The sequence below is a fragment of the Diuraphis noxia genome, unplaced genomic scaffold (assembly GCF_037042655.1).
Source record: "Diuraphis noxia isolate RWA-SAM2 unplaced genomic scaffold, SU_Dnox_SAM2 contig0005, whole genome shotgun sequence".
Taxonomy (NCBI): Eukaryota; Metazoa; Arthropoda; class Insecta; order Hemiptera; family Aphididae; genus Diuraphis; species Diuraphis noxia.
Genome location: NW_028301715.1, coordinates 34,098,492 through 34,117,271, shown reverse-complemented (window position 1 = coordinate 34,117,271; position 18,780 = coordinate 34,098,492). Strand labels below are relative to the sequence as shown.

General features: G+C 27.5%; 2 protein-coding genes across 5 annotated transcripts; one reads left to right on the top strand and one right to left on the bottom strand.

Moving 5' to 3' along the window:
- The first annotated feature begins 422 nt into the window (after nucleotides 1-422).
- Nucleotides 423-7,223, top strand: Hgsnat (Heparan-alpha-glucosaminide N-acetyltransferase). 2 transcript variants are annotated; one of them, XM_015520116.2, is made up of 12 exons: nucleotides 423-541; nucleotides 1,741-1,856; nucleotides 1,968-2,074; nucleotides 2,546-2,676; nucleotides 2,752-2,811; nucleotides 4,085-4,188; nucleotides 4,863-4,970; nucleotides 5,055-5,313; nucleotides 5,374-5,653; nucleotides 5,731-5,855; nucleotides 6,318-6,501; nucleotides 6,565-7,223. In XM_015520116.2, exons 1-12 carry the CDS (start codon nucleotides 431-433, stop codon nucleotides 6,744-6,746), a joined length of 1,767 nt encoding a protein of 588 aa, XP_015375602.2. In that variant the 5' UTR covers nucleotides 423-430; the 3' UTR covers nucleotides 6,747-7,223. The 2 variants fall into 2 exon arrangements, with proteins under 2 accessions (XP_015375602.2, XP_089085914.1); XM_089229788.1 differs by lacking the exon at nucleotides 2,752-2,811.
- On the bottom strand, nucleotides 7,020-13,473 carry LOC107170097 (uncharacterized). 3 transcript variants are annotated; one of them, XM_015520119.2, is made up of 5 exons: nucleotides 12,672-13,473; nucleotides 10,333-10,465; nucleotides 7,661-7,923; nucleotides 7,441-7,593; nucleotides 7,020-7,382 (listed from the first exon to the last, which is right to left on the bottom strand). In XM_015520119.2, the coding sequence occupies exons 1-5, from the start codon at nucleotides 12,738-12,740 to the stop codon at nucleotides 7,212-7,214; spliced, it is 789 nt and encodes a 262-aa protein (XP_015375605.2). In that variant the 5' UTR covers nucleotides 12,741-13,473; the 3' UTR covers nucleotides 7,020-7,211. The 3 variants fall into 3 exon arrangements, with proteins under 3 accessions (XP_015375605.2, XP_089085918.1, XP_089085919.1); XM_089229792.1 differs by having other exon boundaries at nucleotides 10,333-10,452; nucleotides 12,672-13,472; XM_089229793.1 differs by having other exon boundaries at nucleotides 10,333-10,449; nucleotides 12,672-13,472.
- Between the last annotated feature and the right edge of the window lie 5,307 nt (nucleotides 13,474-18,780).

The following is an 18,780-nucleotide window of genomic DNA, read 5'->3' as shown; positions in this document are numbered from 1 at the left end:
TTTCTATGCGATCACTGTAACTACCTCCTCCAAATATTATAATATGACCGGAATATTCTAACGAATACGTTTTTTTTATCCAATACTATCGAATATCGTCAACATTAATTATGGAATCAGGTTACCACTTGTTATGTCCTTAACACGCGATAGCAATAAACGTTATTTCTTATAGTTTATGCTTTATTCTATTCCCGAGTTCCCGACGTTAAGATTAAAACAGTGGAGTCGATCGACAGTCAATAGAATGGTTCATCATATTTTGTTTGTATTGTTTAATAATAATAATAATTGTTATGGTTATAATGTCAGAGTTCCTGTTATAGCCGTTGTACACTAGTACGTGCTGTCATTGGTCATTCTGCAATTTGTCATAATCATGTTTTTAATAACAATTGTTCAATGTAGTATCTAATGTTTAGAACTCAAAATGGCGTTGAACGACTGTAAAAATCTCTTGTATGACCAAGCTTGCTTACAAGTGTGGGCAGACAATGTGCCGAACATTTCTTTGTGGATGCAAACGGAAGAATGTTACAAAGTGAGTAAGATTTAAAAAAATTTGCTTTAATACTAGTGATTTTAAAATACTTAATTTTAATATAACCATCAGTTTACTAAATTATTTTATTGTATAATGTGTTATAGGTCATAACTTGATACATTTTCATAATATAGGTCGGATATAATCCATTTTAATTTGTTTAATTCATTTTATAATTGATAAATTAATGCTTAAACTATATTATGTTGTTATGTATTTGCATTAACTGTAATGGTTTTGATTAATTTTTCATGTTACACTCTAAAATATTTTCTATTACACAAAACATAGTTAAAAAGAATGTAAAAATTACCAATCAATAAACTGTGGAGTGTTGAGTATTTATTTTTTTTTGGAAAGCGGATAAAAAAATTAGATATACCAATGGAGTAGATACACCTCACATGCCTCCTATAAAACATTCTATTATATTTCATTTATCTGTGATTGTTTATTTTTTTTTTATATTAGTTATTATATAAATAGTTTATATTGATAATTATGACCAATCTTAACTAGTTCTAACTGAAAAGAGCTTTAGGTTTATTTTTATTTGTTTAGAAAAAGAAATTTAAACTAAATAGTATTTACTTAAAAATATTATATCATAGGCACCTAAATTATAATTCATTATATTACATTTAAAGATGTATACAGTATAGACACACATATTATATTTTATTCCTGTACCTCATTTTATCCATAATTATTTGAAAGATAGGCTCTCCTATTTTGACTATTTGAGAATTACTAAAAGTTTTATCTGATGACTAATACTAATTTTCTTAATCTTGTTCTGTATCTACATATACTCTAGTTATACTTGTGGTTTATTGATTTTCTGGTAATTGTAATATGCTGTACATTTTGAATGTAATTGCATAATTATTAATTAATAAGTAATATGTAATGAAATTGAGTAATTCAAGTCATATTTAAACAGTGATAGTAATATGGATTTTTTAATTGCACAGTTCTTGTTACAAATTAATAAATTTTGGTTATTTTTGTTATTAATATTTTTATTTTATGGTAGGTAATTATTGTGATTTTAATATAATTAATTATTGTTCTATCATTAATATGTAAATATATGTATATGAAGTTCACTATACGTAAATGTATCATATACCTTTTAGCCCATTATTCATTTGTGTGACATTGTTTAATTATTTTACATCAATATTTTTCTACAGTGTGATTTATTGAAAAAAGAAAACATATCCAACAACGGAATTACTTATATCAAATTAAATACAATTTATAGTCTCTGGCTAGATTTAACCAATGACAGCAACCATAATAATTGCAGGTTAATCATTAATTTTCATTACATTATAATTAGTATTATTCATTAGTTCATTACTATTACTTAAACAGTATGATAATATATAAATTACTGTTATACTCTATTTTATAACAGAACGCTTCATACTTTTGAAGAACATGGAGTTTATCAATGGAATATTACAAGCAATTTCAATTGTTCCCAAATCAAACAAATATTATCTCCTCAAGATTTATTCATGCGTAAGTTATTAATTGTTATTTTACAAATTAGGGTACTTGATTGTTATCGCCCCACCAATACACTGTATAAAATTTGTCTCCCCGCCACTTTTGTTTGTTATTTCCCCACCATAAATAAAATATATTATAACACAGTAAAAGAATTTTAAAAAATGTTTTAAAATTATCAATTTACAAAGGAGGCCAGAACTCAGAAATATCTTTTTAATATTATATTTCGTTAAGCCAGCAATGTACTTATATATTATTATTTATTTTATATTATATTAGTATGATATAAAATGTCTTGCGAAGTGTAGTTATTTCCCAAAATAGATCATCTATCACGAGCTAAATACGATAACTATATGGCGAGGAGATAAATTTTATACAATGTATCTACTGGCGGGGTGATAATAAACAAGTACCCAAATTAGTGATTATCTAATAATTAAAAACTCATTAATTTATTATTATTATTTTTTTGTTTAGCATTTGTCTATGCATTATTGCTCATAATTCCGTCTTTTGCTGTTTGGTTTTTCATAAATTATCTGCAAAGAACTTATGTAGTGCCATCTGTGTTCCGATTTGCATCAAAAACAGATTTGGATATTGAAAATGTAATTTGAACTTATTTTTTTACTCTTTAGGGTTATGTATCTTAAATTTTTTGTATGAACTATTAAATGTTTCAGACGGCCCCTAGCCGTGATATACAAACATTTGATGGTTCTGATGTCGAATTAAAAAATGCGGTTTGATTATATTTTATAGCTTCATTTCTTATTTAATAATTCATAAAAATGCCTTACTAATTGGTATTTGGGGTAATTTATAAAACTAATTAAACATTTCCTAATAGGTTTACTCATCATTTTTATTAAAGCTTATTATTATTTAAATGCTATCTAATTAATTTATACCTTTCTTAACTTAAAGTTTCAAAAATATTGATGATGTACATAGTATTCCATGTTATAGTGTATACAAAAGTAAAATAGATTTATCTATTATTTCTAATCAAATTGTATTTTTTACCATAAACTTTTTAAGTTTGATGTGTAGCACAAAAAAAAAAAATAATTTGAGAAATCGAATTGTTCACATTTGAACATGATAATATACCTTATATTATCATATTATTACTATTCAATATATTTAATTTTGAAATTAAATTCAGATTAAAGTACTTTATTAATACTGTGTTTATATAGATTTATTAATGCAAATTAACTATATATGAATTATACTTTTGATTTGTACATACTAACATTACTAACATTATGTATGAAACCGCAGTACTGAGAACGTGAATATTTTTTATAGTGTATACAAAAGTAAAATAGATTTATCTATTATTTCTAATCAAATTGTATTTTTTACCATAAACTTTTTAAGTTTGATGTGTAGCACAAAAAAAAAAAATAATTTGAGAAATCGAATTGTTCACATTTGAACATGATAATATACCTTATATTATCATATTATTACTATTCAATATATTTAATTTTGAAATTAAATTCAGATTAAAGTACTATATTAATACTGTGTTTATATACATTTATTAATGCAAATTAACTATATATGAATTATACTTTTGATTTGTACATACTAACATTACTAACATTATGTATGAAACCGCAGTACTGAGAACGTGAATATTTTTTTCTGTGATAAAAATTAGTGTTTTAGGTATAATATAGTATATATTATACAGAATTTAAAATTTGTAATATGCTAAAATATTTTGGGTGTTGAGCAGTTTATAAATATTTTTTAATCTAATAGTAAGAGTTATTTGGTTTGATAAATTAAACCAAATGTTTAATATGTTACTCACAAATTAACTAAGAATTACTTAAACCTGCATTAACGCTAGTATTAACAGGGCAGAAGTCATAAATTATAGTTTGTAATTTTATTAGAAATGTCTTTAAAAATGAATCTGAATTTAATTTCTAATATATTTGTAAAAAAAAATTATAAAATAACAGTGTTTAATCTATGAGTTTTTTTTTTTAATTTTAGGATTTTGGAACTGGTTCTAATGAACCGGTTATTATTCATCCTCAAATTTCGACACCAGTCAAAAATAATAGCTATCGCATCACATCATTAGACACATTTAGAGGGTAATAACTTAAATTTAACATTACAATATTAATTATGCTTTTTATAATTAATAATTTAAATTAGCATTTAATTGATTAGCAATCATAGTTATTAAGTAAATTGTTTGTATTTAAATTTTAAACTAGAAAGGTTAAAACCAAATTTTAGTCTTTGTGTAAAATAAGATTAATTTAATTTTGTTTTATTTTTTTAATGAGCTTGGGAGAGTAAAATATGGACAAAATATTTTTATTAAGATTTTTTTTTTTAGATTCAGACTAAAAAAAATTAAAAATTAAAGTTTAATTATTTTTCTATAAAAATGTTTATTTATTTATTTATTTATAATTGATGTTTTTGTAAGTAAAAATAGATTTCCTAATTAAATTTCTATAATCCCAATTTTCTGATTCATAACTGGTTATATATATATATATATATTTATATTAGTAATTCCGAGGTGTAGCATATTTTAGAGAAGCCATTTATTTATTTGCCACCTTTTGGCAAATGTAGTCTTCTCAAAAGAACATTTTATCCTTTCTCAATATTAAACAACAGTATTATTATAAACTTTACATAATTATAGAGATTATATTATTATAAATCTTATACTTGGTTATAATTGTGTAAGTACTAATATGAAATAATAAGGTAATAATATTTTTTATCTAATGTGATATTTTTGTTTTAGGATATCTATCATATTAATGGTTTTTGTGAATCTGGGAGGTGGACATTATTGGTTCTTTGAACATTCCCCATGGAATGGTATCACATTAGCAGACTTTATATTGCCTTGGTAAAATAAAAATCTATTTGTATCTATCTGAACATTTGGTTTATAATATAAAATTTATGATTATAAAGTTTGTTTTTTCGGTAGGTTTTGTTGGGTCATGGGAGTAAGCATAGCCATATCATTGCGGTCTCAACTTCGTTCAAGCACGAAAAGAAAATATGTCTTTGGCCGTATTGTTCGAAGATCAATTGCCCTATTGATCATGGGTTTAGTGCTGAATTCTGTCAACAACAATAATTTGAATACTTTTAGACCAATGGGTGTATTACAGAGACTAGCATTTATATACTTCATAGCAGCAACATTGGAAACAATTTTTATGAAACCTCAACCCTATTTTACAGTAATTTATTCAAATTTTAATTTAAAAAAAAAAATCAAACATTAAAAATATTTTTTCCAGAATACAAGATTAGATGTTATCCGAGATATTATTGAAAGTGCTCGGCAATGGATTATAGTCATCATATTAGTAGCTATTCATACTATTATTACTTTCTTTTTACCTGTACCTGGTTGCCCTAAAGGCTACTTGGGACCAGGGGGCCTCTACAATAGTTCATCAAACATTAATTGCACTGGTGGTGCTGCGGGATATATTGATAGGCTAGTATTTGGCGAAAATCATATGTACTCTGGTACACCTAAACCTGTTTATCAGTCATTACCATTTGATCCTGAAGGTAAGATAAAATATAATTGATCCACAATTAAAAATTTACTGCAAACTACTAATTAAAAATTTGTTGTTTTTTTTTAGGTATTTTAAGTACTTTGACTAATACTTTACTTGTATATATGGGTGTACATGCTGGTCGCATTATCTTATGCTATCAGTATACTAACGAACGAATTAAACGTTGGATTGCTTGGACTATAGTTCTAGTAAGAATATTATTAAAATAACTAGGAGATTATTTAAATAATAACAGTTTCTAATTTTTTTATTAAGTGTAGGATATATTAATAATTTGATTGTTCCATCGTATTAAAACTGTTCTATTGTACCGAAATTATTGAAATGTATTATAGTTATTTTATTGATTACTAAAGTATTCAATAGTTTATAAAAATTAATATTAGTTATTGCATCACTTTGTTTAACAATAACATTTTTGGATACAAAAAAAGTACTTAAATTATTAATTATACACTTATATTATTTTTGTTTGTAAATATTTTCATACTTGTTATTTGAAGATACCAACATTTAATCAAAATGTTATTTGTGAGTGATGCACTCATTATATAATATTGTGTACCAACAAAGGGTTAATGTTTCCTTAGTAATAACTAATAATGTATAGTAAAAAATAATAATGATACAATTTTCTATTTACATTTTAGGGTCTAATCGGAGGTTGTTTGTGTAACTTTTCCAAAGAAGATGGCTTAATACCAATTAATAAAAATTTATTCTCTTTGTCTTATGCATTTATTACTGGAAGCTCTGCATTCTTGATATTCATTATACTGTTCTTAATTATTGAACATTGGAGACTTTGGGGTGGATCACCATTTAATGAGATTGGTAATCATTGAGTATATTATTGTGATAATATTTTGTACTTATTAAAATATTCATATTTACTAGGTCAAAATTCAATTATGTTATACCTTGGACACAATATATTTTACAATACACTTCCATGGAGGTGGCAACCGGTAAATGAGACTTCTCACACGGAGTATTTAGTGATGGATTGTTGGGCTACAATATTTTGGTGTGCAATAGCATTAGTGATGCACAAGAAAAATATATTTATTGTAGTGTAATTAATTATTGATTATTAAATGTTAGATTTATATCAATAGCTTAGTTACTAATGACTTAAGAATGTAGCGTTTTTATTGTTCAAAAACCAATGTAGTAAAAACCGTCACATTATCTGATTATTTTCTAACTATATTATGAATTATCAAAATAGGATTAAAAACCGTTTTCATTAACCAAAATTGTTTTTAATTTGTTTATTGATCTTCAAGTATAGAAAAATACATTTTGATTGTTGACTGTTGAGTTTGAAGAATTATAAAAATTGCTGTGTATTTAAAGAAAACAAATCGAAGTTCCTGAGAAACTTCCATATTTTAATTATTGTCATTAGTTAAATTTAAATACATATAATTGTACTTAACTATTTTATTTTTGTATTACTACTTTTCTAATGCTTATTGTTAAAATATTTACTACTATTTTATACTTATGGTAATAATTTTTTAATAAAATGTTTACACATTTTATGTATTTTTCTTATGGTGTTTTTTAGATTTTTTTTCTTTATGATATTGAGACTCATTATTATAGTGAGTGTCACTATGCTTTTCCTTGTTATGTCCCATTTCTCCTTTTTTTCCAGATTTATGTTTAGTTTCGCCTTTGTTACTATTTTCTTTGTTTGATTGGCCTCCCTATAAAAATATTAATTAAAATTAATGAATACTTTTAAAAACTATGTAAATCACATACTTTTTTGGTTTTATTTTTCTTATTTTTCCTATTGCCTAACAACTTTTTGTCTCCCTTTTTACCAAACTTCTTAAAAGTACCATATGTTTCATAATTGTCCCAGAATTCGTTAACTTTATGTTTTTCATTTTTGTGATAATTATCTCGAAAACCCTGAAGATTAAGTTAAAGTACCTGTTTATTAATTACATTTATTATCATATATTAGACACCTACATACTTTTTTTGTTTTAAATTTTTTTTGTTTGTCGCCTTTTTTGTATGACGCCTCTTTCTTTTTACCTCCGTGTGTATGTATCTGTCCAGCATCACCTCCTTTGTCATTATATTTGTCGTCATTTCCTTTTTCTTCTTTGTATTTTGTTGATTTTTCTTCATTCATTAGTTTACCGTTTTTGTATTTTTCTGCATCTACTTCTTTTATGCCTCCTATTGATTCATCTAATTTACCATTATTTTTCTTGTAAACAGCTGATTTTGTATCTGTAGTCATAAAAAGATTCATTCAATTTAAATTTTGAACATACATATTATAGGTGTCTAAGAATCTAAATGAATACCTATTCAAAAATTATTTTCAACTATAGATAGCAACTATTTACAACGATTATGAACACAAAGAATTATATTTGCTCTAGTGGATATTCCTTTAGTCTCAACTTTCAACATCTTCAAATCCATACAAGCATAACTAGCACAATAATATATATATTTTTATTCTCAACCGCTCTTAATAGTTTACCTTTTCATTCATAGGTAGTTTGTTGTTATACAGTAATCGTCATCAGCTTAAATTAACTTATTTGCTTAAATTTTACAGATTGAATTGAATTGACGAGGTTTATGGATTAAATTGATACGATCTATGGTAGGTAGGTATATTAGAATTTTACTAGTCTTCGGAGTGCAGTTTAGGTTAGGTATTTAAGTGTACGTTGTACGTATAAACGTAAATTTTAAAAGTATAATGTACAATATTTATGTCTACAGCACCTAGGTACTACCATGATCCACGAAATGCATAAATTGCATAGAGGTTAACCTTTTTAACCAATTAACCTTAATTGCATTAAGGTGCATCGCTCACAGTTAAAAACATAATTAAGTCTGCGACAAACACTATCGTATTATTAGTATTGTCATTTTTTGGTATCTACCCAGCTAGTACCTACTAACTATAAATTCTTATACCTAAGCACCCAGAATTAAGTTGTTTTTTCGTTCATACTTCATAGGCGATAGTTATATCTAACCCACCTGTGCCGTTCTGTTGCCACTTATCATTTGCGCATAAACTTAGTTACTTTTGATATTTTCTATGAAGTAGTTGTGCATCATTAGCGTTTTGGGTTAGGTATGCCACTTTTGCATCGTTTGCGCATCGAACATTTATGCATACGTCCTTCATCAAAAAAGTTGTACATAATTTGCATATCGAACACATACCTACTCAAAAGCACAAATTGTTTTTTGACTTTAAACTTGAAAATTGTAAGTACCTACTCAAATCTCATTCACATTACAATGAATAACTTTACAGTCCACATCCTTCAGTATGAAAAGTATTAAAGACTTATTTTTATAAAATAAATTATGTAATAGCTAGGTACCTAAGTTAATAATATTTGTTTTTTTTGTAGATGCCTACTTTGTGACTAGGTTTTTAAGGTTGGTAATAGAAAGTAGAACGTTAAAAGAAATATTAATAATTTGGTTGTTCAATTTTTTTTTAATATTAGATTGGACATAATATATATTTAGGTAAGATGAACAATTTTATATTAACCTACTTATGCAATTTAAATTATGTTGATTGAAATAAATAACATAGATACATATATATATATATATATATATATATATATATATATATATATATATATATAGGTACTATGGTATCTTAGTATCTTCTATAGAATCATTATTCATTAGTACTTCCAAAGTACTACTTCGTATAGTCGCATTACCTTCCTATCCAGGCCCCCCACATGATATTTTTGGCCCAGTTACAGAACTAAATCTGGGTCCCAGAACCAAGGGTACTTCTGATCCCCCCCTTGTAGTATCTCATATTATAGTTCACGAATATAGTTGGGTAAATTTATTATTAACCAAAGATAAATATAACATATTCTTTATTACGGAAAAATTATTTAAAAAACATGAGATCTACCCCTAGGTATCTAAGGGGTCGTCAACTTGTTTATCGTATTAAAAATTAATTGCACCAAAATATACATTGATCTGAAAGTGATGCGTAATCTTAATAGGGGACACTTTATGCATTCAAATTTGAATATAAAGTAAAGTACTTATTAACAAAGGAAAAATTTAATCTTCAAATGGACAATTAATAAAAAAAGCATGTTATCATTCATCAATAATTATTAATTTATCATTATTCTGCATATGGAATAATATAAATAATATACATACACTGGTCGATCACCAGATACCGACTTAAACTTTTAAAAGTACCTCATTTGTTGGAAAATGACTGGTGAACCCTGTGCAAGGCATCACTAGCTTCAAATTTAGTTTTAGATTCTAGACATCTCTAGTTGTGTACTTGTGTCTACGACCAATATAGTATAGTTATGGTAGGTATCATAATTCATAATAATTACTTTTGTATTATGGTTTATATTTGTGGTAAATGTCACATGCACTGCAGATTTTGTACACTTATTTACTTCACGTACCTATAAACCTATTATTATTATTATTTACTTTATGTACCTACCTAATATACGCAATGTTCAAGAGTAAACCAAAGTTACGCGTGCAAAAACATTAGTAGGTAAGTACATTACGTAAGGAATATTGCGTATTTTTTTTATTATTTAGATAATTTTATACTAATGATTATATCGATATGTGTGGTACACCTACTTTTATACGACGGCGACACCCAAGGGTCAATCAGAATGAAATGTTGCGGGTAATATCCACTAGAATAATTGGGCAGTTGTTGTGCAGCGCGTTCCGAGCCGGTGCATTCCGCGACCGCTGCTATTAACATTAGCTATATACATGTATATTATAAAAAAAAAACAAAAAAGAAACAAAATGATTGGCAGGATTATCGATTTATTGACGCGTGGTTTTCATAAATCATAATAGCTATATAGTCTTAATAATAATTATTAGGAGTTTCCTATATAAGTATATACTTAGGTTAAGTATAATAAATAGGTAGCTAGGTCGTAGGTACCAAAACTAATCCATAATAATGAGTAATCACTTATGAAAGTTACATACCTACAAATATGAAATTCTTAGAAAAATAATCAGCAGTTAATTTGAATTAAAAGTTTGCAGTATGCCGTTACAGAATATTCCTTAAATGCTAAAAAAAGTCTAAATACTTTAAAATACAGAAAAGGTTTGTTTTTTTTGGGGGGGTGGGGGGGGATGGGATTTCTTGGTTTTGACTCTCTTTTAAATAATTAAAAATGTTGATGAATAGTATAGCATTTAATATCGGAACGATTTGTTATTAATACTATTATAGTTCATGGACTATAGGTATTTTGGAGTTGATAGTTCTTATATAGTTTTAATATAATACAAGAACGTCAAGAACCATATTATATTATTATACATGGAACGACCATGTTTTTATCCAGCCTTATCCCGGATATAACTATATAAGTATATTTTATTCTTATAAAAAGAAATTAAAAAGTGTAACATATTTTTAATTTCTTACTGTTATAGAAATAATAACATATTATATTTTATGTTTGATAATACCATATGTGTGTTTGAGTATAGACAGTACTTAATCAAAGATAATACATATAAAAGCTAATGGGAAAAATGCATGTTCCTACTTACGTTTAAAGAGCTGGAGTGGTTGTCAGCACGAATAGGTAGCATTATGGCGTAAAAGTAAAACAAACTTTATTATTGATATGATAGTGAAGCGTTATGATGAATTTTTCTCAATATTATGTAGGTAACACAATATATAGTCGGTAGATATCTAGCTAAGTGCTAAGTCTACCTCAGAACTTCAGTCGCAATTTAGGCTGTGGCTTTAGTATTCGAACGGTCCAGGATCTATGCACCATGCTTGGAGTCAAACCAGTTAAATATAAACCTAATCTATTTCGAACATAAATTCTTAAGAATATCGTAAAGCCAATATAGAGATTCCTATTTATCGACTTAGGAAAGAATAATAATCTATGTATGTATAAAGTAATAAATAATAATGAATGTAGTATGATCAAAATAAGTTATATTAATTATTATTATATTACCTAAGCGATCGCTTCAGCCAGTGGCGGACTGGGGGAAAACACAGCCCGGGAAAATCATAATTGTAGAGGCCCTCAATAAATTAACGGCCTTTTAAATATATAATATATTTTTTATATGTCATGTGGATGCCATAACGACCTATGTACCTAATAACTATTTTAGATTCTGAGCGGAGCGATGAATGTATTGTTTTTACAATGATTATAATATGTGTGTGTTTTTTTATTTTTTTGTGTCTGTCATCACCTTTTAAGATAGTAAAAACGCTTAGATGTTTTTCAACAGTATCTTTTCTGATAGGAAAGATAATCTAGTTGGTAGTTTTCCCATTAGTTTTCAAAAGTGCCGTGAAAAACAAAAGAAAAATTATGGAAAAACGGAATTTTTACGCAAAATCGATTTTATTTTTTGATGTAACTCTAAAACAAATAAATGAAGGTAGGTACATAATCGTTTTTCGTATTCAATAATATTATAGCGTTGAATTCAAATTTAATACCATCCATTACAGTGACCTACTTGTAACCTACTGTACAGCAGAATGGCATCCACTTTTTAAACTAGTAACAAAAGTGTGAACAAGCCTGGTCTGGCCGAACACAAGCCGGCCCAGCATTTTAAAATACCTAATCAGAAATCTAGGTTTTTATGTTTAATAATATTATATATTACATACTTATTACTTATTAGATAATATTTTAATTTATAATTTCACCATTATAATATTAATAAAATATATATATTTTTATACCAGCAGCGGACAACCGGGAAATTTCCCAGTATCCCGGCCGTCCAGTCCGCCACTGGCTTCAGCTCACTCGCAAACAGCGTATAGTCAATAACACAACATGAAAGGCACCTAGCCGCTATGGGTAGGTTATATAATTTATGTATACTTATTACTTATCATAATATTATATTGCATATAGATCGATCTTACTTATACACGTCGATGGACTTACCCATACGAAACGAACGTCACACACGCTCAAGGTGGCGAGGTTTCGGTACGATGTTGCGAACTCCATCATACCTTCACGTATAGATAGGTAGGTATGAATATAGTTGTGGCTGGTACCTGTATGTATATAGTCCAACAGGTACAGCTGCAGTCCTCCGTGTCACTGATCCGTTAGGTTTCTCTTATTTTTTTCCTTCGATTTCTTGCCGTAGTCGCGTCCTCTTCGTCGTCGCCGTCGTCGTGTTGGCAACAGCTGTGGGGACACGAACGAACCGGTGTCCGGTCATCTAAACGGTTTGGTTAACACTGACATACCGGGCACAATGGCGGTATAACTCGGTAATAATAATAAAAAAAAAAACGAAATGTAAAAGAAAGTAACAATAATGAAAAAAAAATGTCCGCGCGGTGGGTATCTTTATAGGTATTGAGTATCGCGAAGCCAGGAAGAGAGGTATAATATCGGTCGGCGGTTACGCAATAACGGCGTCGTCGCCGTCTGTTGAATTAGCCTAGATTTTGTTTCCTTTTCACGTCCCTATTCGTGAGTAATACTATATAACAGACAAGCGTCTCGTGCTGTAGATAACAATATATTATATTTATATATATTATTATACATTATAATAATATATACATATAGGTATGATCGAAAAAAAAACAAGGTGCAATCCTGCGGTAGACGTATAAAAAAAATAATAATGTCATCTCAATGAAACACGTCCCATTTATCGTCAGGTATTGCCCGCGTATAGCTATAAGGTATAATAGGTTGTCGTCAGCCGTGGTCACAGGTTTTCAACTCGAGAGAAACAACGCTTAGTCAACTTTACTGTACCTATTGTACCTACACCTACCTATGTTTTGTGGTTTTGTCTACATTCTATTATAACAATTACCATATATCATATCATTATATAGGTATATTATACATTATTGACTTGTTGTATATACATTCAACACATTATAAACATATCGTAATTGCGATGACCTTGCGCTGGCGTGCATATTGTCATAATAATATTAAACACTTACGTCTATATATGCAGAATAGTAGTATAGTGAATTAAATAGCGCCAGTCTGATGTTCGCTCTTAACCCTTTCCACTGAGCAACCGAAAATATTCACATTATCGCATATTATTAATATCCCCGTCGGCAGTATAGTAGTATTATAATACCATTTAATACCTACCTCATATACGTGTTCTGGTGTACGACACTACGTCGACGACTGTAGGTGCCTATAATATAAATTATTATAATAAACGCTGCATTTAGGCGTAAACGGATATAGGTACATATATAGGCGTATATAAATGTGAGTTGTTGTGCACACACCACATAATAATCGTCATTGCGACACTATCACGTGTACAATTATTGGCGGGAAGCCTTGGACGGTCGCCGTTAAAACGGCGTGTCGATTAAAAACGTTCTAAGCGTCCGTTCAAAATTCAAGGGCCCTTCGTCTTATTTCGAGTTCGCAAAACCCTCGGATTCGTTATACGCACCATGCACACCGCGGCGGTAGCGCCTTCTGCACTCGTGGGCGTACCTATATTAGGTATATTATGTTATGTATACGAAAGCGTCACAATATTTCAACACCCTCTTCTCGGTGGGTAAGAGAAAAAAAAACCTATTTTATTATCTCGGACAATAATATGAAATGCCCTCGTATTTACGCGTATTTAAAAATAATAAATCATTTACTATACTTTATTATTAGTATATTGTCCTTACGCGACCATAGTATGTGAAACTAACTATATAGGTTAGTCTCTAGGTTATATATCTATACATTATAATTTTTTGCATCACAATTCACAAGTGCGGCCGAATTATTGAATTTAAATCGTATATTAATTATTAATCTATAATCGTGTACTGCATACGATATACTACCTATATTGAAAGTGTATCTTCTGTAATGCAGCTTATGACTTTGCAAATTCAACAAATGGAAAGCGCATGAAAACGCTTACATATAGTAATATTTTAAATTAGTATATATAATATTATAAATTAGTGTCCAAAGAAACGTTTTCAACTTTGCTAGATGAAAAGATACAGTTGTATGTAAATTCTGACGCCGAGAACAAAAATAAATTAGGTAGGTACGTTAAAATCTCCTCGCGCGACTAGACGCGATTGAAATCTGGATGCGTAATATTGTTGTTAAATGGGTAATAATTATAATATTATATTGAAAATATTGTAACACGTCTGATACCCGAGGTAGGGTAATGTAACAATAATTCTTGTTATTTTGTTGATTAATCTCTGAAGGAACTCTGAAAAGTGTAGGTATTTAAACCTATATATCATTATTTAAGGCCACGGGATAATATTATTAAAATATGCCAATTGCCAATATAGGTTAATTCAACATGAATATGTTTTTGAACGGGATACTAGATTTTTTGTTCCTGACCGATTTTTCGTAAAGTTTTCGTTTTCATGGTTACTTATTAACAAAAATATATTTATGATAATTCGTACATTTTCCTTGTAGAGGAAAAATGTCGATAAGAGCGTGCTATGGTTTTTTTTTTTATTAAACATTTTATTGATTGAAATTATGCAATATTTTATGAGTGTGTTTTTGATATTTTCTTTAAAAAAATTAATAAAGTATTTTTTTTTTTAAAGCGTGTAAGTCGTGGATATCGCTCTGCTTACAGTAGGTTACAAGTGGGTTACTGTAATGGATGGAATTAAATTTGAATTCAATGATATTATATCATTGTATAATATACGAAAAACGATTATGAGCGATGGCGGTTTATCTGTCTAGGATATATATTATAGATTATTAAAAATGATCAAATCTTAGATTTAAAAAGAACATTTTTTATGAATTTCTAGTTTAAAATAATTTACGATTTTTCGTGATTTTTACATATGTTGTTAAAATGCAAACTTTGAATGCTTGTAGAAAAAAAATGTGACTATGTATTTATTTTTCAACTGCTATTGTAAAAATATGTTTGGAACCTTGTATTATACGTTCAAGCTATTCAACCCGACAAATACGTTTTTATCGATATTAATTTAAAAAAAACTAATTATCATCGAAAATTACATATACCTATAAATAGTTCAACGTAAGCCGAATATTTTTGAAAATTGCACGGTGGATAAAATATACTTGTATAAACATTCTGTTAAAATGTCATGTATCTATGGTCATTTGTTTTAAAGTTACAACAACAAATAAAATCGAATTTGTCGAAAACTGATTGTGCGTAAAAAATTCCCGTTTTTCCCTTAATTATTAGTTTGTTTATCCCGATTATTTAGAAAAATATTGAGATTTTTTTCTTTTGACGCCCCAAAGAACTAGATTCACTTTCTGATCGAATATCGAAGCACTTTTACTGCCCTAAAACGTGATGACAGACACAAAAAAAACACACGTGATGGTAAAATCAATACATTCCTCGCTTTGCTCAAAAAAAATGAAACAAAACCAAATAGGTTATATAAAAATATTAACAATTACAGTAAAACTATATTGAAATAATGTAAAACTAAAAACAGTTAATTATATTTTATTGATAATTTATATCATGTTTATCCGAAATATAGATAAACCATTTTGTAAATCATCATATACACATGTTTCTGTGCTCACCATTTGGTGATTATTATTATCAAATAATCAAATTAATATTCTTATAATTATTTTTTATAAAAGCAAGGTATTTGGGTATACATAAATAGATTATTAGTAGTCATTGGTTTAACATAATAGAATGCCCTGTATACGATTATTACTTATGCATTTAGCATGATAGTATGGCGTGTATACAATCACCTATTACCTATTACTTGTAATACGTTATGTAGGCACAACGTTATTCTATTTCTATGACTCATAGACTATTTTTTATTTCAATTACGGATCGGTGTTTCTCGGAATTATCAAGATCTTTGTAAATTTCATCATTATTATGTAGTATTTGCTTTTACAATCGTTGTTAAAAATACTTCCGCATTTTATCGTACATTCGATTTTAATGTTGTTTTTCAGATTCTGAACGAAGCGGTAAATGTAATGATTTCACATCGATAAATGTGTGTGTTATGTATATTTTTAAATACACATTTCAAGTTCGAAGTTTTACGAAATGGGATATTTAAACAAAAATAACAATTTTAATTATTTTGTTGTAAAAAAAAAAAAAAAAATATTAGTTTTTAATTTAGGGCCGTTCTTACAATGTCCGGTTAAAGTTAACGGGCACTTAACCGGACATAGTAGGAATCGGCCTTAAAAATGTTAACCATTGTATGTATTATAATTTACTTTACTAAACACAATGAAATTTAAAAAATATTTAAATTAATTTGAATAGCTTTTGCCTATTTATACCATAAATATATTCACACCACGTTCTCAACGGCATATTACCTATATGTAGATACGATGGTATTTTAACAAACTTAAACTAGTTAATAAATATGCGATTTATTTTCGTAAAATTAACGTAGTAACGTACCGTATTGATAGTAGAAAAATAAATTACTGAAATTGGCTATAAACCATAGTAATATATAAAGTTACTCATATTCGAATAAATATTATTAGAATTAAAATAGGCTGACAGAAAATCTCCACTCATTATTGTTGTTCTAATTGAATTTTAACACGTCCATATAACAGTAAGTGTTAGTTCATACCTACTCAAAATGTACATCCGACATATACTCTATACACAGCAATGTGATCTCACTGGTTTATACATTATAAAATTTAAAATATATACATAATAGCATAATACATATTATATGTCATAGACTATAGTTATATGATGATTGATGGACTAAATTGAAATATACATTTTTATAACATTATTATTGTCCGTAAATATATAATATATATGTAGGTAAGTAATATATATGTAATGTATAATTATTTTAAAATTATCTAAAATTATTTACGTTTTTCTGTATCAATAAATTTAATATGATTTTTAATTTAAATTTTCGAATATATTGTATGAATGTTAATAATTGTATGATATTTTCAATCTATTATAATCATATAGGTTTCAATTTAAAAAAGAAAACTAATTAACAATACCTAGTGAATTGAAATAAATGATTTTGCAAATATATTTATAAGTTATGAGTGGACAAAGTAGTATGATTGAAAACATCAAATTTAAATGTAATATCATAGCGCTTATATTGTACCTGTTATTGTTGGACCATGAGGTGGACGACGGCAAACGAAGGTGGGCTGACGCTCATTGACCATTGTATCCACAGTATTCATTTAAACATAATTTTATAACTTTTAGGATCTATTTAATATTATTCTGATATGCAAAAACCATTGAATTTTCAATAACACTGTTGAAATGAATTATCAACAATATATAAGAAAAGAATATCATTTGGACATCATTGAACATTTTAATAATTATTTTATAGTAGGTACCTATACCTACTTAATTAAATGTTGAAATTTCTATTGAAACAGATCAGCTACTTGCCAAAGTTCATAAGGAATTTTTAGAATATTAGATATTGTGATGTTTTACCAATATGTCTTGTCTATGTCTTATAAACGTAGGTCCTTACCTAAATCATAGCAAATTTGTGTTCAGTGATGCACTGTTCCTGCAAGTTTGTGTTGTTAGTTAAAATTTTACATTAAATTTACTCTTCATCAAAGTTAATATTTTAGGGTAATGACATAATCTGTGTTTGCATTTCGGTGTATTCGATTTTTTGATTTTTAAGTAAGTGATGAGTTTTTGAATATCTAAAATATTGCAACTCAAAAATGTTCAAAATTAGCTTACACATTTTAGAATTTTAAGATTATTATATCAAACAACTTTTTTTTTTTTTATAACTTTTACTTAATCATTTGTATTTAAATAAAAATGGACTTGTGTCTAAAGTTAAAACCATAAAGTATTCTTCTGTCATGCATTTTTCAAAATCGATCAAGTACATTTGTGCTAGGTATATGATTAGGTTATATTTTATACATTTTATTAATAAATTCAATAATGGATAGTAAAATAAATAAGAAAAAATAAATTTATTTTCGGTGTCTTATGATTAAATAGAAAAAGTAAAAAGTTGTA